This window comes from Lepidochelys kempii, chromosome 2 (genome assembly GCF_965140265.1).
Source record: "Lepidochelys kempii isolate rLepKem1 chromosome 2, rLepKem1.hap2, whole genome shotgun sequence".
In the NCBI taxonomy this organism is placed as follows: Eukaryota; Metazoa; Chordata; order Testudines; family Cheloniidae; genus Lepidochelys; species Lepidochelys kempii.
Genome location: NC_133257.1, coordinates 237,548,681 through 237,572,400, shown reverse-complemented (window position 1 = coordinate 237,572,400; position 23,720 = coordinate 237,548,681). Strand labels below are relative to the sequence as shown.

Genomic DNA, 23,720 nt, shown 5'->3' with positions numbered 1-23,720 from the left:
ATAGTAATCATACATTTAAATAATTTTCCAATAATTTTGTTACATGATATATGTATTTATCCACTGTAGTCATATTAGAAATGAGCCAATGCTGCAAAACATTTATGGAAATATTTGTTTGCCTTTAAATGAATTTGTTTCATCTGCATGGGTGGTTTTTTGTGTGTTCACTTTCCATAAAAGTTTAGTTGCAGGAATATTGTTTAAAGAGCAAATTTTAAGCAAATATTTCAGAGTGTTCATGGGAAATGAATTTCAAATTCACAATTCTTAGCAAACACAATGTTAAGAATTAAGCTAATCAGATCAGGGTATTGAAAGATACCATGTGATTTAGTTGACTGTTCAGATTTCAAATATCAAATGCATGGAATGCACTGTTCATATAAAAGTTACAGACAAAGCATTATTTCTAAAATTGTTAGAAAATAATTTAGAATAGCTAAAACATTTGAGAAGATTATGATCTGCTTATGGACAATTTGTGAACAGGAAAAAGTGAAATTAATTGAGAAATCATTAGTTATGTTATTTGCCTAGCTTTAATCATGTTATATGTATTTAAAGATGCACAGATAAGGCTACTCTATAACTATTATATAAACCATAATGTATCTTTCTTCTTCAGATGGGGAAAATCCTCCAAGAAACCATATAAATGAAGGGGGATATAACAAACCAGTTCACCACACTGTGATTAAAACTGAAAATTCGGTGATAAAAACAGGAGTGAGACCAGAGACAAGTGCCAATGAGGATTATGTTTCACCTCCCAAATACAAAAGTAGCTTATTGAATCGTTATCTAAATGACTCATTGAGACATGTCATGGCTACTAATGCAGCCATGATGGAAAAAACGAGACAAAGGAATCATTCTGGTTCATTTAGTTCCAATGAATTTGAGGAGGAATTGGTGTCCCCATCATCATCGGAGACTGAAGGCAATTTTGTCTACCGGACAGGTAAGGAATTCTTCATGTATCATTTTAAAACAGTTGGCTCTGTTTGTTAATGTCACGTGAAAATGAATATAGGTGTCCATTCTGTCCTTCATATGAATGGATAACTCCCATTATTGATACATGTGCAATCACATAGTTATAAGCTATTATTGTCATCATCAGAACACCCTCCCCTGATACATCCCAGAACATCATTCCATAAGCAAAACACAAGAAGTAATTCTTCCACTGTACTCTGCACTGATAAGGCCGCAGCTGGAGTATTGTGTCCGGTTCTGGGTGCCACATTTCAGGAAAGATGTGGACAAATTGGAGAAAGTCCAGAGGAGAGCAACAAAAATGATCAAAGGTCTAGAAAAGATGACCTATGAGGAAAGATTGAAAAAAATGAATTTGTTTAAATCTGGAGAAGAGAAGACTGAATTTGGGGCAGAGGGGGAGGAATGATAACAGTTTTCAAGTACATAAAAGGTTGTTACAAGGAGCAGGGTGAAAAATTGTTCTCCTTAACCTTTGAGGATAGGACAAGAAGCAATGGGCTTAAATTGCAGCAAGGGAGGATTAGGTTGGACATTAGGAAAAACTTTCTGTCAGGGTGGTTAAGCGCTGGAAGAAATTGTCTAGGGAGGCTGTGGAATCTCAATAAGTGGTGGTTTGTAAGAACAGGTTAGACAAACCACTGTCAGGAATGGTCTAGTTATTACTTAGTCCTGTCTTCAGTGCAGGAGACTGGACTAGATGACCTATTGAAGTCCTTTCCAATCCTACACTTCTATGATGATTGTCTATGAAATTAAGCTACCCTGGTGTAAATACCATATTTTACAATGGATATCAGGGACACGTTTTAAAATGGATAGTACAGAGCTGTTGCCCCAGGGGCTGAGGTGGGCATCTGTTGGGGCTGAAGACGGGGGAGGATGGCAAAGAACTCTTGAGACACTCCTTAATCTTTCCCCCCTCAGGGTAGGCATAAAAAGATATATGCAGCCAACATTTTCAGAAGTGGGTGCCCTAGTTTGCGGGAGCCCAGAAGGAAAGTCCTGAGGTGTTTAGGGGGCTCAGCCATCCTCTCTCTCTCTCTCTCTCTCCATTAGGAGTCACATGACTGCAGTGCTAGGGTACAAGTACCACCCTTGCCTCATCAGGATCTAAATCCACCTAGGCATCCTTGGAGTGGGGGAGCATATTTATGTGAGTTACCTGCTCCCCAAGCAGACCATGTGGATCCCTTCCTTCCTGCTTACATCAGGCTCAGTCATCCACAGGATGAGTCAGCCCCAGTGTGCAGCTGGTTATATGACCTCTTGGGGCTTATAATCGTTAATCACTTCCTACTGCTGCATACATTGGCAAGTGGCTTGGCCCTGTTGTTGCTGTACTACCTAGGCACCACACACTGCGCTCATGCAGTTTTAGGCTTTGCTCTCAGTTTCTTGGTTTAATATTTTTAACATTTAATTTATTCTTTTAATCTTAACAATAAAAGAAAAAATGTGTTTGTGTCACCCACTAGGCTGTCTGTCAGGAAATCACCACCTTTAATGGGTGTATGTTAGGGCAAGATTTGCACCCTCTCTGGGCTCCGCCACTGCCTCACAGATGGGGGAGAGAGGTGAGGGGAGAAGAGCTCTGCTTTGGAGCTTATTCCAATTTTGGGGGGATGGAAGACATGGGCAGTGGCTCCCCTCCGTACTTGAAAAAAGTAGAATTTTGAACCTCAAACTTTTGATCTCACCAGCACCAGCACAGGGCCTTCCCACTGGCTTGGGGTCTCCCCACCTGAAGCTGCCCTACCAGGGACTCTGTACTTAGCTTTTAATCCTTTCAGCAGTGGTCATTTTTCTATGGCTTGGAGGGGCTCTGTGGGAAAGTTCATACGGCTCTAGGCTGTGGATTTCCAGAGGGGCTGATTGGGAGGGAAAGACAGGTTCCTCTTGACTTGTCGATAGCTCTTTACCTCTCATCCCTTGCCCATTTCCCAGGATCTCTGTCACTGTGAAGAGTTCTCTGCTGAATATGAGGGGATAAGTACAGTGCTAAGAAGACAGCAATCACCCCTTTCATGCAGATCTTAGGGGGATGATGAATTTAGAGTGTGTGGTAATATCAAATCTTATGTAGAACAGGAATGGTGCACGCATAGTGAATACATTCAAAAATTAAATTGCTTGATCATTTAACATTATTTTTTGGCATACCAAGAGCATTTGGTCTACATTATGTACTAATCGCCTGCCAAGTTTTGTTTTTAAATCAGAAGTTATTGAAGAAGTTACAGCGGCTTAGACATGTAAACTTCGGATTTTCTATACTTTTATATTGTAACTTTAAAATGGTCACAATGATTTTTTTAAATGTAATAAATTTGCTACTGGGCTAAGTTTTGCTTGTCAGGTTTCAGCCAAGAGTGAAAAATAGGGTCTTTAATGGAAAGGCTGAGACAGCCGTACTATAACCGTTGCAGTGTTAACAGACTGGGCTGTAATGTACGAATAGCAGCATATTTCCCCATAAAGTTAATAACCATGGCATATATGGAATTCATTGTAAGATCTTTTTAAATCACTTTTTAAATACCTTTATTTACTTTTTGAGGGCCACAGTCTTTGATGAGAACAGAACAACTTTTAGGATATACTTTATTCTACCTACACTTATAAAACAGACAAGCAGAAGTTTGTGGAAAGAAAATTGCCAGGTGTGTGCAATGTCATGCAATCTCTTTCCCATGTGTACAGAGCTACTCATAAAATAGTAGATGCAGGTAGGCTGTTTTAAACTGTAAGTTTATAATTCCATTAAAGGGGTTCTGGTGGTGTTATGAGATGCAAGAACAGAGCCTGTTATAAGAAAAAATAATGTGTGTGTTTTCAAGTTATTTCAAGTCCATTTATGAGAGCTATTTTAGAAATATTTGAAATTACCAAAATGATTGCTAGACAGTTTGAGTTAAAATAAGAAAGTTTTAGTGTTTCAGAATTCCACCTCTCCATTGTTCCCAGAATAATCATGTAGCAGACATGTATGCATGTTCTCAATAATAGCTACAATCCATTCTTGTGATGCCAGATTAGCCGATTATTATTTTCTGATGTCAGTCATAAGTCTCTGATTGCAGAAAATTAGAGAATGACTTTTTAAAAAGTGAGGCTTACTATACATTTATTGACCCATATAGTTTGTGTTAATAAAATAAATAATTCTTAGCAGACAAGAATTGAATTTCAAACTGTTTGGCATTTTAGTTCATGACAACAATTTATTTGGCATTTAAATAAACTGTGAGTGAAAATTGATTTGCACGTTAGTTTTGAAAAAATATTAGCAAAGTTGATATGTTTATAATGGTAGAAGACATGCCAGAAGAAAATGTTGTTTTGAAGCAAATCATTTATTGTGCATTTTCTTAAGAGCAATTTCTTGTAGCTAATCATGAATTTAAAGTTTACTAACTGCAGCTGGTCCATGTTACAAGTCACATTCTGATTTCAGTTATATCTGTATATCTGGGGTAACTCCATTAATATACTCTGATGTAACTGAGATCAGAATGTGGCCCTGTATATCTTAATGGTTCTGGCCGAATTAACAGGATATGAGTTCAGTGTCCAATGATAAAAACAAGAAATTGCAGTTTAAAATTTATACGGAAAATGGGTTGTACCATTTCCCATTCCAATCATTAATATGCTTATAAAGACTGGACCATATGCTACCCTAGATCCATGTATGGAATTAGGGAGTCCTACCTTGAGATCTAGGCTAGAGTGTAACCTATTGTTAAGAGAATGTGTTTGTGTTATACCGCTACATAATTATTGTGAGGTCATGAGAACCAAATGTTAGCATTTTAATACCCACTATAGTCTTCAAAAGAAAACAGAAAGCTGCATAGCTTAAATCTTTTACACATTCTGTATTTGGTTTGTACTTCCCTCAGCCATTTCACTCCATTCTCACATATTATTGACATTGTTAAATAGGAGAACAGACTGAAATGATATGTACCATTGCCAGCTCATGAAATGATAGAACAGTGAAAAAGAGAAAAATATATACATTCATACATATTACTTACGTAAGAGCTTCTACCTTAAGGGATACATATATCATGTGCTGTTATATATGTGTTCAGTTAAGACAGAAAGTTATCTGTCCAGAGTAGTTCTTAGTGCAGATATACTATGTATAGAATTGATCAGCCTCCTGCCTTTAGTTTTATGTATCTCAGGTTTTCCAATACGATTGTGTTTAACCTTTAGTTAAAAAAATATTTATATTAGGTAACCAATTTTTACTGGTCCCTTTGGATAGGTTCCACTGTATATTGTTCTGATGTACTCATTGAATATATGAAGAACTGAGAATCTCATTTATCTATTCTTATTTATTATAATTTATATTGTGGAGGTACTTACAGGCCAGGTTTCTGTTGTGTTAAGCATTGTACAATAATATAACAAAAAGATCTAACAAGATTAGTGAGATCTGGATGTGTGTCAAAAACCTAAGTTAATCTTTGCCCAATGGTTTATTAAAATTTTAACATTGTAATTATCTTGATATGTTCTTCAAATGCTCTATCTGTTGGTCACCTATTGATACAGAATCTTCTGCACTATTACAGGTTAAGGAAATTAAAAAACCACCCAACTTCCTGGAATGTCACTATTTTGTGAGCTAGGGCTGATAAATAAAAGCAAAATTTAAAATTTAAAATAAAAAGAATGAAATGCCAGGATGGAAAGTTTGCAAACTTCTTGAGACAGATGGATTTTCATTAATTTTACTTTATGTGTTACCTAGCACTGTAGGAGAGCCAAAACAAATAAAAATAATGAGGAAATTAAGACTTGCAGACCTGGAAAGGAAGGTAGCTTAAAAAAAAACTTGAGAGACTGGTTGATTTTGAAGATGTTTGATTTTTATTTTTAGACATTTGTACTCAGGAGCATGTTTGGTTTCTGGTGTTTTCATTACTGTTGCTTTTTTTTTCTCTCCTTTTTTCCCCCTTTCTCCTTCCTCTTTTCCTTCTTCTGATTCCTGGAAAGTTTGTGATTGACACAGCCTGATCCTGTGCACTTTGTAAGCGCCCTCAACTCCCACTGAGCTGCACTGGGAGCTGAAGGTGCTTAGCACCTCAACTTTGTGGGAGGCACTCAGCAAATTATAAGATCCAGCCCATGATCACCAATGTCATTTATGCCTCCGTGTGTGTGTGTGTTTGTGTGTGTATGTACTCTACAGAACATTCTGATTCTGTGTTGTCCTTGCCAACTTTTCCTCTCAATTTAATATTTTCAGAACATGTACTTTTAAAATGGGCTATAAAATCTAAAGCATAACCTAAATACAATGGAACCTGTCTTGAGGGGCTAGCAAAAATTTTTAGTATTAATGATTTCTGCAAATTTGAACTAAATTGTACAGGAATCCTTGGGGATACTTTAAAATAAATGGTCACTTAAAACGAACTGCAGGAGGTCCTAGCTGCAGACCCCAGTGTAGTCAAGAACCAAAATTGGGAAGTGGAATATCAAATATAGTATTTAATGCACAAAATGCTAGAACTGAAATTTGAAGGTTACACAGTTTAAATAACTTTGCTAATGGAACTTTACCTTTTGCATTATCAGATTGGGCAATATTGCATTGATATAGATTTTCTTTGGGAAGGGATTACATTTAATTTCTTTATTGTTGTTTTTAGAAAAAAGAGAAACAAGAAATTACCTGTGCTAAAATGGGCAATATCAGTTTAAAAATATATCTTATGTTGTAAACAAACTGTGAGAATGTTAAAACTCAAGTTGGCTTTTCACTACTTAAGCTGTTTGCACACTTTTGAATTTCTTTCCATTTTGACAATGAAAATCATTTAAGTCAATTTCATAGTTGTTTCTAGTCAGTTTCTCTTCTTGCTTCTACTGATGGCAAGGCAAAATTCCCATGCACTTTAATAAAAGCAGGATGAAGCCAGTTATTTGGTTGCAGGCCAGTTATTTGGTTGCAGATTTGTTGCTGGGTAGCAGCACAATGTTTTTCATGTTTTTTGCTAGCTTTATCAATACAGCAGAGAAGGATATATATTTTTAAATTAAAACTTTGAATTGGAAAATTCAAATTAAAATGTGACAAAAAATCCAGAGAGATCTAAAAATGATGGGTTAAGCAATGATTGTGTGGCTACAGCTTTCTCCTGCCATCGATATTATGACAATGTGTGTTTAATTGAGACCATTACAGCTTCCCTCATACAAATGTTCTTGCCACTAGGTTGAAAGCTGCCCAGGATCTTGTGCCTGCCCAGGATCTATGTCTGGCCAGGTGGAAAAAATATACAGTGCTGTCATCATGGGACAGCACTATTGGCAGGTGCCTCTGAAATGGTAGACAACGCCAAGAGAGTATGCCCAAACATCATTGGCCGTTGCTTACACCTTTTTATGTTCATATCCTCCCTCAAATTTAGCAAATGCTCCAGTCCTCAGTGAGGACTATGTCCCTACCATGTTTCAGACTTCATCCATCTAGGCTTATTGAAAACATGTGGTTAACCTGTGTACTAAGGGAAAAGAATATCTTTTTCCCATTTTCCCCATTGTCCAAAATGACTGAAGAGATTTTGCAGAAAAGAAAGAGAAAGAAAGAAAAGAATAAGAATTGCCTTTAAAAAGAGGCCAGCCCAAAATATGACTGTTTCAGGAAGTTATGAGTGTGTGAAAACAGAAGGTTAGATTGGTCATAAATTGTTTTTCAGCTTCAGCAATGGATAGCATGACCAATAATTACTATACTAAGGAAATTAGAATAAGACAATTAACATTTAAATAAGGAATATTCAATGAGCGTGTAGAAACTGAAAAGGAAACTGCTTTAGAAACTGATTTAGTTAAATGAGTTTAACACCTGTATGTGGGCACTCTTGCTGCAATTTAGACTATTGGTTAAGTTTAGTCAATAAATTATCAATTTAAGGGGAGATTTCAAAGGCACAAAGGAAAGGTACATGTCTAACTCCCATTGAAAGTATATGGAGTTGGGTACTTAACTCCCCTTTGTGCCTTTGAAAATCTACTTCAGAAACTAAATTGATATAAGACCCTCTTAAACCAGAGTGAGAAGGTCCACACAGATGTTTGTACCAATTAAATAAATTCATTCTGAAACAGATTTAGTTAAGTCAGTACAATTTTCTCATGTGGAGAAGGCCTAATATCCAGTCCTACAAACCCTTACTCATGTCAGTGATTCCCACTGAAGACAGTGAAATTACTTGCTTAAGTAAGGACTGCTCACAGCGTTTACAGGGTAGGGTAGGATGCACACCAAAATGCGCTCCCTGCAGTCTTGAATGTGGGGGCTTTGTCTGGCCAGTGGGAAGAAAAGGAGTTGCGGCATCTTTAAGAGCCCCCGCCTTGGGTTAAAAGGGGAGGGAAGGAGGAGCATCACCTGAGCCAGGAGCTGACTGGAAGGAGCTCAGGTGGGATACTGGCCATGCACACCTGGGGGAGGGAGAATACTTATATTCCATTCCCTCCAGACAGAGCCCTCTTTCATGCTGGAGCAGCAGCACCCTGGGCTCAGAGTAGGATCACGTGTTTTGGTCTGCTGTTAGGCGTTGGATTAATCACCTTTTTTGGGACTGAGAAGGAATTTTTCCCTCACTGCCAGATTGGCTGGGGTGGGGGTGGTGTTTTCTGTCTATGTCAAAGCAGCTCATGGATGTGATGGGGTAGGGTCAGGAGTTCGGTTCAAGTTGTGACAACTTGGCATGTATCCAGTGCACATACTCATTCTGTTGGGCATCTGGTTCCCCAATAAACTGGGAATTGGAAGCAGATTGAGGGGAAGGCATCACCTAAAGAAGCTGGGGAAAGGAGGTAAGGTTCCTAATGTCTGGTACAGGAGGGAGACAACCTGCTTTCCTCAGCCCCTTAGCACTCATACAAGATGAGGGCAATGGGGTCCCAGCAATGGGTTGGGGCCAGGTTGGGAGGGGGGAGGACTGAGAGCAGTCCTCCCATAGCAGGTGGAAATGATTAACAAAGGAATGATGACCTATACTGTATGAGTTATTGCTGGGTAGTCCCCAGATGAGTTAAGTTAATAAAGTTGCAGCCTAATTAAACTACATCCCTTGAATCCTGTCTGTCTTCCTGCATGTACAGAACAATACAGAACAATAAAAGCAGGGACTCCTAATACAACAGACAAAGGGAAAAATTCTTGGGCCCACAGAAAGTCACCAGAAGGCTCTGAGCATAAGTGACCTGCCATAGTTCTGCTGCTTGGGGAGGAATGGTGCAGAGGCCGTAGAGAACAGAGATCTGGAGCAATCTCCCCATTGGGTCCATGGAAGGGTTGGGGGATAAAGCTGGGACATGGCACCTTTCAGATCCACTGGAACTCCCTTGTGTATTTATGGGGGAGGTTTGGGGCAGGCATGTGCAGTGGCCACAAAACCATTCTACCGAAGCTTTACCATCTGGGAGGGGGAGGAGAGAATCTGTTTTCTCCGACTCTTGGGAAGCCCTAATGCAAAACCCTTTTACCAGGTATTTGTGGAGGAGGGAGGAGTTGGGGCAAAGAAAGTGAAAAATATGACATGAGACAAAGAAAATTCAAGTGAAATGTGAAGGGAAGAAACAAAACAAATTTCCACAGATAAAAACATGTGATTCCACTCCGTGGGGACTGGCTTTTAAATCACATGCTTCACTCTATCATTGACAAGAGAGATTCTACTTCCTAGTACAAATTTGTAGCTGGAGACAGACTAAACTGCTGCTTTGCTGAGCTTGAACTGGCAACACACTTGTTGTGCCTGACACTGAAATGTTCCTGTTTTGCATAGTGGATTTTCAATGGCTCATCGCTCATGGAAGCTTCCACTCATACACTCACACCTGCATGTACAGGTAATAACATTGTCAAGGACAAAACACCTTTTTGCTTGGTGAATTTTACACCTAAAAATTCCACTCATCTTGTGTGTACACATGTTAATGCACCAAAGTGTATATGCAAGTGTGCAAATGCACCCAAATGAACATGCACAATACGTGGAACTGTCATCCGAACATCCATTCCAGGATGGGGGTGTTAGCAGGAGGGGAATGAAAGAGGCATGTATTTTTAGCATTCCTTCCAGTAAACTTAAAGGAGTGGGGAGCCTATAAAAATTCATTTCATTCTGGAAAAATGTCTGAATTGAAACTTCATACCTGGGATGGTGTTTCTGTGTGTTCCATTCTGTTTTCACTGTTTGATATAAATAAAACAACTCCTGTTGACATACTGGTAAATTCTACTTGTACCATGGTCTATTGGATTGGCCTGTGTCCTTCTACAATATTAGAGAGGTGCTGTTGATGCTGCTATATTTAAGGTTGTATTGGTGTTTCCATTAAAATCCCTTTTAATCCCTGACTTTATAACCCAGCTGTTAAAATTCAGTCTAGACTGAAACTTGGCATAGATGGGAGTTTATTCTCCTATCTGGGTGTAGTGGATTTAAGCAGGTACATCCCAATAATACCAGTCTGAGTTATGCTTGTAAATCCCTGATGTGTTGATAGGAAAATAAAACTCAAGGCATCTTACCAGGAGTAGAGATGTGTGAATAAATTTACTCCTCTTGTGAAACTGGTGAAAAACTGCTTTTACAATGGTTTGTAGAAAAACAAAATGTTTTTTCTTTCCTTCTTCTGGGTTCTGTCTGTCTGACTCTCTCTCATATACACATACTTCTTTCAGAGAAAAAGAAAGACTGCCATTTTGCTGTGAAAATATTTTAACTTGGTTGACAAATGTGTGAATGTCCTTAGTTTGTTGCCCCAAGATATCATTTAACCACTTCTCATGGTGAAAACTTGTGTTCACTGGTGAAAATGGTGAAATTTCTTTATTGATTAGATATACAAATTCATGAGAAATTAATAGTTGATAGTTTCAGATAGCTTTTCTTGGGAGCCAGTTTTTTAACTGATTTTTTTTTAAATTAAAGGTTGAACAGTAGGGCAGAAATTAATTATACTTAAAATTCTCTTCAGTATAGCACTGCAAAATCAGTTTTATTCACTATATTTTTTCCCATTTTGGTCTGAAATGTCATGTTTTGGACACTGCCAAAGTAGGTGGACCAATAATCTTATATGATATAGCAAATCCTGTTGCCCATTGTAGGTTTGTGGCTTTTGAAAGCCACAGCATAACTTAAAAAACTACTTTATGCATTTAACAGAAATTTTGAGGTCACTCGTCCATAATGTGAACACCTGAAACATAATGATGGAAGTAGGTTATTGAGACCAGACTTCTGCTCTTACATACATGTGCAAATGCACTCTTACAGGAGACAGTTGACACCAATAGCAAATAGCAATAGATTGAGGGAAGCAGAGCTTTGATCTGTGTGTGCACCAGGTTTAGACTGGGAATTAGGTTTATAGTCTTTCACTCCAAAATCTCATTAGCTTCACCCTCATAATGGTTGGAAAGTTGTTGGATCAACTTATCTTGTGATATTTCTGCCATCTTGAGAGGGGGAAACTCACGAGAACCAGTTTTCGTGAGATTTCTTCCATTTTGGACCAAAAATCATAACTGAAACATGGAGCCAGTGTTGGATTCAAGTGTATCCATCCCATCCCTCTCCAAAATTCAAACAGGGTGGGATTTAAGGTTCCAGTTTTGGCTTCTCTCTAGTTACAATGATATAGTCCTTCAAGAAAGACTAGATTCCTAAACTTCCATGAATAATAAACGCTAGATATTACTTGATGCCTTTTGAGTTTTTTTCAAGAAGCAGTTGCAGAAATTACTACACATTTTACATAATGTGGGGGTGTCTGAAACATACACTCAATTCACAGACAAGGTATATGTGAGTGAGTTTTATGAGAGACAAAAAGCAAAGCAAACCAACCAACTAAACAAACAAAAAACCCCAGAGAGACAAAAGTTTAAAGCAAGAGACTAAATTGGAAAAGGAAGTTGTATTGCAGAAAACCTGGAAAAGTAAGAACAACCTAAATAAAAAAGAGAATGAAATGAAAAGCTTGAGGGTTAGAACAGCTGAAAAGGGACACAAAAATAAATAGTTAAAGAAAAATTCTAATGAGTCAGGAAATGTGTTCTCCTTCTTAATTCTTCACAAGCCTTGAACCTTAATATGAAAGACTTCCTGTGTCTAGGTCTTTCACCCATGGCTAGTGGCTAACGTTATGATGACCAAATCTTTTGGTATGGCACTGATTGCCAAGATTCTCAGTTATGACACTAAAATGTACCATTATTTCAAAAGCCAGTTTTCAATCCCTCCCCCCTCCAAGTTGATTTAGACAACAGATGCACGGAAGGCAAAGCAACATTCAAAATCATCTGTCAGCTGAACCTGGGAGGAAAGATGGCCAGCTGATTATAGCCAAAATTCCTTAAATGTTACAGTGTTTTACATTTCTAAATGTAAAAACTCTCTTTCCAGCATGAAGTACTAGCTAAGTGCCAGAGCTGTGGTATCTCAGACTAGCTTAAAGTTGGAATATTAGAGTCTTGTGGCCATTTGTGACTCTTGACAGATTTACACTATTGAAGTTAAAGTTAAATGTTGTTTTCTCTGTTTCCCTTTGTCTGCTTCCTTCTTTCTCTCTCAGCTACTATTTGTCATCTTAAATCCAGCTCGCTGAAAAAATCAGGGCTTTTTATAAACAGGCTCTGGCGGAGTGAACCACTTCAAGTTCTTTTTGTTCGCAGACATTTCTCTGTGTTATATTATTATTTGTCTAATGCTAGCAGTGTGCTAGACCAGGGGTTCTCAGAACGATCTTTTGGTGGCCTCAGAGTGCGGCCACCAACCCTTGTTGGTGGACACTCTGATAATTTTTCCAAGCTCAAGGCCTGCCATCCTGGGCTGAAGCCCAGAACTGGAGCCCAGCGGCTGAAACCTGAAGCCCGCTGATCACACACACTGACCCCATATGTCTGCAGAGCCTCTGCCTGGAGCCCCCAGGAGGCTGCATGGTGGAGGATGCTGATCTCCTGCTGGTGGTGCCAGCAAACACCAAGGCAGCCAGAATCCACAGCTGGGCACTATGTGGGGGGCGGGGCATTGTTTTGCCCTGCCCCCCACAAGGAGGCTGTCATGGCTGCAGAAAAACTCCCTGGTGGCCGCATTTGAGAAATGCTGTGCTAGACACTTTCTGGACAGATATAAAGACAAAGGGTAAAATGCTGGCCCCACTGAAGTCAATGGGAGTTTTGCCATTGACAATGGGGATCAGCGTTTCACCGTAGGTTCCTGAACAAAAATAGTCACCCTGCACTATAGATACACAAAGCCCTTAGGCATTGCAGTGCTCAGCATTGCAACGCCTAACTCGTAACTCCTCTGCCGTCCAATGCAATTCATAGTCCTGGATTGGGTGCCCCAGAGAGCTAGCTACCTTCTCAAAAGCCAGCAAGCAGGGAGCCACCTAAATGCAGAGGAAGGGGTGGGGCTTAAGACCCAGGTCCACAAAGGTACTTAGGTGCCTGACAGGCCAGAAATAGGCACCTATCTTAGCTTGGGATTCTCAGCTGTGAACCCTCTCCTGGAGTTAGGTGTCATAGCCAGGCCATTCTTTTCTTGTGACGGGGCGGGGGGGGGGAGAGAGAAGAGGAGGGAGAGAGAGATCGATAGAGATCAATCTCCCTCCCTTATTATAGCCAATGGCCAGGCACTCATCTGAGATTTGGCAGACCTGTTTTCAAATCTCTACTCTGTTTGATTTGGAGTAGAGACTCCCACATCTCAGGTGAATGCAGTGTTGGTTGGTGGTATATTATGCATTACAGCGATGCACTAAAATTCACTGCTCTCCTACTTTTCTCTCTTTTATGTTGCTTAGATGGTGTCTCCATTGATTAGGACATAATATTAATAACTTACTTGGATTGTCAGATAAGATCACGTAAAGGAAGGTTTAGTCCTTTAATATTTTTTGCTGACAAAACATTCATTGACTTCAGTGGAGTTCCTGAGAGCAGTAAAAACACAGCAATAAAAACATTGTTTTCCATGTGGTTGTACAGGGGTAAATGAAAGCACAGTTTAGCTCATTTAGTTTATTTTCATGGGAATAACGTATATCATTGGTTTGTCATACAACTTGGAGTCCTCATCCTTCAGTAATATTTGTTGGTGTAATTGTCATACCATCATCATTATCGACTCTCAACAGTACTGAATATTTAGTAACACTTTCGAACTGGAAATATATGAGAAATGCTATGGAACCCTGGACATTTCAGGAGATTGAATTTGTACATGTAATTAGTGCACTCCACTATATTGCATATTTATTTATTTGGCTCTCTATTGTGATAACACCTTCTGCAATATTAAAGTCAATTGCATTGTCTTCCTGCTTATTTAACTACTTCAGCTAGGATCATTTTAATTGTTACCCATTAGAACATTTCTTTTAGCATTCCTAAAGCTAAAGGAAATGCTATTGGTTAGGAAATCTTGCCCTGATGTTTTATTCCTCTCCCCAGGTTATTATGCTTCACCATTACAATGAAGTGTTCCTATTATAGGCCCAATCCTGCTTTTCTTCCTTACCCCAAACATCCATTCAAGTAAATGAAAGTTGGAGTTAAGTAAAGAGTGTAGTACACTCCTGAGGGAATTCTAATTAAATATTCTGCATCAAAATATTAAAATTTCTATGCACAATATTTTAAAATTCTGCATTTTTGTCAAAATAAAACAATATAATCACACCATTTTCAATTATTTGCTGACAAGTGTTTTGAAATAAATTACCAAAATAATTGAAAATGGTGTGATTATATTGTTATTGTGTTTCTGTGTTATTTTGACAATTAAAATATGCAGAACTTTGCAACATTTTAATTTTTTTATTTTTTTGGTGCGGAATTCTCTCAAGAGTACCAGGGTTCTGTGTGGCACAATCTGGATGTGGACAGCTTGGTGGGGGGTCTGGGTACAGGGGGAGAAGCTGGATCCACTGGGCCTCGGTGTGCAGTTCTGAGTACAGGTGGAATGAGACTCTGCAGGGGAGTCCAGGTGAAGGTGGTTTGAGTTCAGCTGGGGCTGGGGGAGTGGATCTTGGTGGGGTAGGGGGGTCAAGGTGCAGCTGGTTGGGGCTCAGTGGGGTGGGAGGTCTGGGTGCGGGGGAACTCATGAGGCAGGGGTGACGGTCGGCAGGGTGGCAGTTTGTGGGACTTATATGGGGGGAGGGAGTTTGGGTGCGGGGGGCTCCTGATGTGGAGTGGCTTGGTGGAGGGAGGGTTCTGGGTGTGTAGGTGGTGGGAGGAGTCACTGTACACGGATCTGCTCCCCCTGTCTGCCCAACCCCCGTGCATCTGGACCCGACACCCCCCCCCAACACCCTCCCACTAAGCCTCATCCCCTTGCACCTGGAAGCTCCCCCCCACCCCCCCTCGAGCTACCCCCTTCCTCCCTGCCAAGCTCAGCTTGAGGTTGGCTCAGTCTGAGGGACATGCTCTGCAGAACCTTACACGTCTTTAGAGCTTCAGTAGAGCTTTATGAAAGTCGAATGCCCCAGGACCACAAACACATAGTAATTGTTTATAGAGAGCAAGAAAAATAAAACTTCAACTTCCTGTGATATATTGTGTATCATCTACATGTGGCATATTGTTACACTCCAGTACCTTCAAAACTACAAGTGCTTAAACTAAAGAGCTAAATATAATTTAGTTAGTAAAAATATACCTTAGTTATAATAAAATGATAATAGTGGAACTTGGCAACAGAGTAGCTAATAAATACTACACTTCTGAAATGTGACTGGAATCCAAGTACATACTATTTTACTGTGTAGTTAAGCATGTGGCAGGACATACTAGAGCAAGATTTTCTTTTTGTCTTTTCAGTGGAAAACTAGAGTTCTTTGTTTAAGTGGGGCCTGATGGGAATTTTTAAAGTAAAAACAAGGAGCTAAAGAATTAATTCCATTCCTTTTTGCCAACTTTTTTTCTCCTTCAAGCCAAATTATCGATTAATGGGGCATTAAATGTCAAATACTACATAGATGTTTTCTTACCCTTTTTATTTAGGGTTACTTCAATCATTTCTAGCTGGTACTTCAAATACCGAGCTATTCCACAAAAAAAGAGAATACCCTTTCCAAAGTTTTGGCCTTATAATAATAAAGGTCAATGCTATGAAAGACGAGAGATTTACATATTTAGTCCTATTTCTATTTTTTTAGAAATCTCCTTCCATTAGCCTTCTTTGTTCTGAATTTCAATCCTTTGTCATCTTCATTAGCTGTCGCCAGTCTGGCACAGCTAACTGAATGCTTGACCATATTTTTGTCTGGCTATAGTTAAATAGTGATCTGACAATAGAATACTTTTCTCTAGGTTTTCCTTCTTCCCCTAGGGAACAATACTTCAAGGGCAACCTGCTTGTCCAGCATATGAACATGTGGAAAATCCACTGCTATGCACTAATGATTTTCAGATGGGCCATTGTTGCTGAAAATCATCCCAAGAGTAGCAGCTTCTCCATTATAGCACCTAACTATTTTGAGACCACATTGCCAATACTTGGATCTGGAATGAGACCCTTACATTAATGTGTGTAGTGGTGACATGCTACATTGCATATACCTAACAGTAAATATTTTTAATCAAGAAAAGTAGGTAAATTTTCCTGCTGTGGCGTCGTTGTAGTCTGGAATAATCCTACATTTATTTCAGCATAAAAACTTAAACATTGGAAAAAGTAAGATTACGCCAATGATCCACGATAGTAATGGCAAAAGCATCCTAAATATTGTTCATAAATTAATTACTTTCACACATTTGCTTTAAATATTTATGGGTAATATTGCCTCACACTTGGGAGAGGAGAATGAATTTTAAATTTCAAACAGTTTCTGTAACTATTCTGTTCAGAAAACACATTCTTTTTAAACAACTTTCACTTTTAATCTATAATTAAAGCCAAAGTTTTCTTTTAATTTGAAAAGCTTGTCCTTGGACTAAAATAACATGGAACATTTTTAAACATCGATCCAAACTGCTGTAGATACATTTTATTTAAACCACAGAGCCTGCAGTTAGATTCCTTACTTTGCCAGACAGTCTACAAATTGTAACTGTGGCAGTAATGACTGAATTTCTGGATGCTGTTCTACCAGTAAGGAGGGTTGTTTTTCTGGAGTTATTCCTCCCTTTGGGCCCTATTCATGAATGACTTAATCCCTGTGTATTATCAAATGTTGTGCAAGTTACTGTGCACAGAAAAAATCATGCAATGCTTCTCTCCCTTATGTTCCTTACATGGAATTGGTATGCTCACCTTGCAGGCAGTGGGACAGAAGAGAGGATGGAAAGACAGCAGCAGCAAAAAAGCATGCGAGTGAAATAAAAGGGGTGAGGCAAAGAAAACAGATAAAATTTTGAAAAATTGGGTGTGCACATTGGACTAGTCCTTAGACTGATTTAACTTGCCCAAGTATCACCAGCTGGAGATGGAACAGAACTTAAGGCTTGGCAGTGTTACAGGGGTAATATTTTCACCATGAAAAAAATGTTCCAGAGTAGTTTCCAGTGTATTGGGTACAAACATGATTCCTTTACGCATGTCTTTTGTTCAGCCTGTTTCTAATGGAGATTAAATATTTATTGTAGCGATGGGCAGACCTCAAAAGGTTCAGAAGTTCAGTGCATATTATATTTTTCTGACCTTCCTGGGCCAAATTAATTCGTGGTGTAATTCTACTGATTCAAGTGAAGTTAAGCCAGGAGTGAGTCTGATTCCTCCTTTGTTTGAAATTTAAGACAAAAAGGCTGCCTCACAAGATTTCCACTACTTTATGGTGTTGGCCTGGTCCTAAACACCACACAAGTAACCTCTCTTGTGGTATTTTAATGTTTCTGCTGTAAGACCCAGCAGAAATGGGAGAGTGTAGAAGTTAACAATTTTTTCTTTTTTTTTAAAAAAAAAGCTTTGTCTAACACTTTTGAACCTCAGCAAAGGTTTGGGTTGTGTTAGGTTCCATCCTGGGTGAAGGTTGAGGCTGTATCTTATTTTATCTGAACTGTTGTTTTCAACGCTAATTTGTTGTGGCCAGTGCAAGAAAATCCCTTATTCCATGGCCATCCAGGGTATTGATTTAGGATACATCTTTGTTACAATCCTGTACACAATCAAGACTCCCTTTCCAGCATAAGGAATTGGTAGCAAGTGTGTATAATGTCTTGATTCGTGTGCTTAATTCCCATTGCTATCACTATGTGGTGTAGTCCTTTACTTCTGTTTTAAGAACATAAGAATGGCCATACAGGGTCAGACCAATGGTCCATCTAGCTCAATATCCTGTCTTCTGACAGTGGACAGTGCCAGATGCTTCAGAGGGAATAAACAGAACAGGGCAATTTTGATTGATCCAGTCCCAGATTTTGGTGGTTGGAGGATTAGGGCCATCCAGAGCATTGGGTTGCATCTCTGGTCTAGCCATTGATGGAGCTGTTCTCCATGAACTTATCTGATTCTTTTTTTAACCCAATTATACATTGGTCTTTACAACATTCCATGACAACGAGTTCCACAGACTGATTGAGCATTGTGGTGAAAAAGTACTTCCTTTTATTCATTTTAAACCTACTACCTATGAATTTCATTAGGTGACCTCTTGTTCTTGTGTTATGGGAAGGTGTCACGGGGTCACTCACCACATTGGCATCTCCTGCTGGGCATTATGGGAATTAGCTTGTTCCCAGCTAGGGTGACCAGATGTCCCGATTTTATAGGGACAGTCCTGATTTTTGGGTCTTTTTCTTATATAGGCTCCTATTACCTCCCACCCCCTGGCCTGATTTTTCACATTTGCTGCCTGGTCACTCTAGTCCCAGTGCATGCACCCTCAGGTGGTGGTAGCTCTCCCATCCTCGCCTCCACTTGCAGACCCATTATGGCTCCTTTCACTCGGCATCTGCTTCGTGGCACAGCCCCTCCGGCCATGCCACCATCCGGCTTCCTCCCCTTCCTGGGGACTCCTCCAGCAAAAGTCGAGCCACTCCTCACAGCGGCTTGGCAGTCCACAGCCAGGCTGCTCCTTCAGCGGCTAGTGGTGGGGGTAAGCCTGTCCTCTACTCCAGACCCCACCCCAAGGACCCTGCAGACAGCAGCTTCCTGCTGCCTCTTCCTTCCAGCTCATTGTCTCTATTCCCTGGGCCACTTCCACGGAGCCTCATTTCCCTCTGCTCCTGCCTCTGGTTCCAGCTCCTTTGCCCTCTTCGCAGGTCCTCAAGCCTGTAAGTCCTGGCAGCCCATCAGGAGCTCTCCCTAACTTTTCCGGTCCCTGCTAGCACCAGTCCTTCCCCAGATGCTGGTATCTCTGTAGCCCTCTAGGAAGATAGTCTTCTCCCTAGGGCTCCCTGCAGCAGATTAACTCACTCTGGTCTGCAGCTTCCATTTATATGGACTGGCTGGGCCCTGAATTGCTGGTCCAGCCACCGCCTAATTGTCTGCAGCTGCCATCCTAATTGGCTGTTTCCCCCGCAGCCACTCTTTTGGCTGCCTGCCACTCAGCCTCCCCAGGCTGTTTTTAACTCTCTCAGGGCCAGTGCAGGGCAGGTGCCCCATCACAGAAGGGATAAATAACACTTCCCTATTCATTTTATTCATATGTGATCATGTCTTTTTTAGATGATACTTTTCACTTTAGCAGTGACTGTGAACTTACAGGATTTACCCTCACTCTTCAGGTAGCATGTTGTTTGTTCCTCCTGCTGTGTCAGTTCATCTCTGTGATATCATGAAGTGGGGGAAGAGGCAAGAGAAGGAGGAAAGAACAGAGGTGGAGAAAAAGGCATTGTGGCCAGGAGGCAGATAAGGAATGGATAATAAGGAATAGTGAGAAGCTGATGGGGAAGGATAGAGATTAGGAAAAGGAAGAAAGGAATGGGAAATAAGCACTGGGAAGGAGAGAAAAAGAGGAGGAAAAGGAAAGGGAAGTGTTGGGGGAAGGAGACAGGAAGAGAAAATGCTGGAGAGGGCAGAGAACTGGTAGAAGTGTTGGGGAAGGCCTGGGGTTTCACTGGGGCAAATCTAGGCAAAAAATCTAGGCAAGCATAGAAAATGTCAACCTTCCTATGGAGTAAATGAAAAGGTGGCATCATTCGTTAAACAGCACTTTCCATAAAAGGACATGCTTTTAAGAAATGTATTTCACCACCCAGCCTCTGGCAGGCACCTGTGAGTCCACTCACTGCATGTCTGTACTGTTTTTACATGTAACATGGGATCAAAGTAAGCACACTTTTTCTCTAAGGATTGGTATGACCTGCTCAGGATACAATAAGAATTGATACAAGTCTTTGCTCAAAATTTAAAACAAATCTGATCTTATTTGGAGTTTGGAAAAGGCTCAGTTGACTTCTTTTTTTTTTCTTTTAATTTTCCAGTACGTATGCACTTCCTGATTTTGGCAGGAAGTGGATGTGCTGAAATACTATGACAAATGCTGTACTCACAGTGTTCTTGGCCTAACCGAACCCAAACCTGGAGGTATTGGAAATCTCTCACAGAGGCATGTCTTCAAATTTGTAGCCTAATTTTCAGCCTACTGTAAGGTGGTTTGGACATGTTTGGATGCATCTCTGACCCAATATTCCAAATATTTTGAACTTTACCCCATAATTCCTTTTCTGTCACCTTTGCAAATTGAATTTCTTGTTTTAAGACACCTTAGAGACTAACAAATTTATTTGAGCATATGCTTTTGAAAACTTATGCTCAAATAAATTTGTTAGTCTCTAAGGTGCCACAAATACTCCTTTTGCGAATACAGACTAACACGGCTGCCACTCTGAAACTTGTTTTAAGACGTTTCAGACTGCCATCTATAAGGCCCAGGAAGAAAATTCACCTACCCCATTCCACAGGCTTTGGACAGTTGGTAAGGAGCATTACAGGATCTTAGCCTTCCTCTGAAACATCAAGTATTGGCTATTGGCACACAAAGGACATCACACTAGATGGTCCAATAGTCTGATCTGGCATGGCAAATCCTACATTCCCATATAATTCATTTTACATGTATATCCAAGTGTATAAATGTATGCCATGGCAGATCAGACTATCCATATAATTTTAAACTTAAATGGAACATCAACAGAACCTTTGTTCTCCCTTCCCGCTTCCCTGGCCCCAAAATATCACTTTTAAAAGAAATAAATTATCTGGATTAAAAATGCTATCTGTGGTGGTGAGTGGGTGGTTCTGTTTACTCTGCCACATTATATAGTACCACTTCTACTCCTTGTTTGGACAGCAGTCACAAGACCTAGATATCAAGCTGTGAAAGTTATTTTTCTTGCAGCAGTCTCTCTCTTTTTGGCAGGCATTTCTATCAGTGACTTTGGAGATGCCTCTGTTTTTGTCATGTGGTTGGGCTGATGATGAGATTTCTGTGCTGCTTCATTTTCCTGGATTCAGTTGGTCTTTGAGTCTTCTTCAGTTCTGAGTAATTGGTACACTCTTGAACGCATGCAGATTTGCATCACAACCTAATAAGGTCTTAATATAAAGTCTCTGTAAGAAAATAGCCTCAAAAGAAAGAATTCATTGTGCTGTTCCACATGATAAAAATCTGTTTTCTGTCTCTGCAGCTACCCACATCCAAAAACACATTCCATTTTTTATAACAATTTTCATTTGTGAATCAAGGCAAAATGAGAGGAAATGACTGGGGTATAATCGTCCCATCTAGAAACATTCATTTTAGTTTTGTAAACACAGAGCTAGAACTGTGTAAACAAGTGTCTTAATTTTCTTTAAACGGAATATTTTAGATGTCAGAGGTAGACAAGCTGCTTATATCAATACCATATGCTTTTTATTGCATCAGTGGCTGTCTCTTTATTTAATATTCTGATCAAAAAGATAATTTTTCAAAAGCATGTTAATTTTATAAAATCCAATAATCTCTCTCTGTCTCTCTTCCCACCCCCCACCCCATCTACAGTTTACTCTCCTACCCACCATCCTAATATCTGAGCAGCTTGCATTAAAATCAATAGCAATACTGAAGTCCCTAGTGGACTTCAAGGAGTCTCTGGCATGTCTCACTTTTTGAGGTCAAACCTCTTCTTCAGGTATGTTTGTGGGGATTGGTACAGGTTTAGCAATAGGAGAGGGTATCAGTGGGGGAATGAGAGCTAAGGATTATAATTTATTTATTTATTCAAATTACTAATTTATAATACAAAATACATGGACCAAATAATATCTTTAATGTTGCAAAATTCCTGTTGATTTCAAAGAAGAACTAGGCCTACTTAACTACAAGCATTATATGTAAATATCATCAAACCAAAATCTGCCTGATCTAAAGAGAAAATTGAGTTTGGATTATAGCATCCAAGAGTGTGAGCAATGTATGTTAATTTTTCATTGTATAAATAACAGCCAGCAAAGTAAATAATACATGTTTAATATGCAATACACATATGTAACTTAGGCACTGCAATGAGGTTTTGCTTCTTACCTAAGCTTACATAAGCTTTAATCTGAGGTTTATTCTCTGGAGATAACTGAGCAATATATACTTGCATGCATGTTGTTATGTTACAGAGATGTCTTTTAACACTGAGTTAAAGTCATCTCTCTTGCGACATTCTTTTCAGTTTGCATTGCAAATTCTGGGCTACAGCCCACTGAAGCCAATGGGAGTCTTGCCATTGACCTCACTTCGAATCAGTCCCTACCTCTACCTAAAATCACCTTTTACAAACATGCAGGATTCCTAACTATAGAATTATTGTTTGTGAGTAACATGTCATGTAAATTCATAAAGGTCATAGAGATCAATCACTTTGTTAAGTGGAAATATTTATGTTTGGATCCCAAAAATGTTATGAATCATTTTGGTGCTTTAAGTTCAGGATACAGAGTAAATTATTCCAAAAATTATAGTGGCTAAACGTCATTCCCTCCAAACGTTTGTGTAATATCTATTTATCTGTGGGCCAATGGCTGCTATGTATAATTAGAGGCAGACTTTGTCGAGTTAAGACTAAGTAAACACAGCTGAACATAAACAAGTTGGACTACAAGCATTTTTTAGTTTTGCCAACATCATACAACCTTGAAGACTGCTGCTTCTTCACTACAATCTGCTTTCAATGAGAGAGAGAATTCTTTTTGTTTCAAATGAGTAAGTGTTGACTGGACATTTGGTTTGTTTAAATTTTTCTTTGCAACAGAAATAAACAATATGCATATACCTGGTGGAGGGCATCATTTCTATTGTTTAGGAATCAGAGTGGTTTCATAGTGGAGTGCATCTGGAATAATCTGCTGAAACAAGGAACAATAACATAGCTAAAGACATAGTTACACACTAATTTAAAATTCAATGTATGTGAAAGAAAACTTTCTACTGTTTCTGTAGAACTTAAACATATTTAAGATTCTGTATGAAATTATATGTGCGTGTGTGTATGTACACACACACTTTTCAGCATTCTTAAAATAACATGAAAACATGAAGACAAATTTTTGGCTGGGTTTCTAAGACTACCTTTTTTGATAAACATTTTCCACAACTCCTGTTTTGCCTCAAGGTACAAAAAGAAAATATAGCTTGATCTTCTCGTAAAGAGAGTGGCACAATTTAAAAATATATTCATATGGTAATTTACCATGTTTATATTATCAAGTGCTTAAATAGAATTCCTTGTTACAAATTTGATTTTAAAGGTC

The 23,720-nt window shown here is 39.3% G+C and overlaps 1 protein-coding gene across 5 annotated transcripts in view; it reads left to right on the top strand.

Annotated features, from left to right (window-relative positions):
* Window positions 1-23,720, top strand: part of MKX (mohawk homeobox) — a 60,756-nt gene that overhangs the window by 15,785 nt on the left and 21,251 nt on the right. For all 5 annotated transcript variants that reach the window (XM_073329579.1, XM_073329578.1, XM_073329580.1 and 2 more), the window contains exon 5: window positions 629-964. In XM_073329579.1, coding sequence (XP_073185680.1) covers window positions 629-964 — 336 coding nt within the window. The remainder of the gene's footprint in view (window positions 1-628; window positions 965-23,720) is intronic.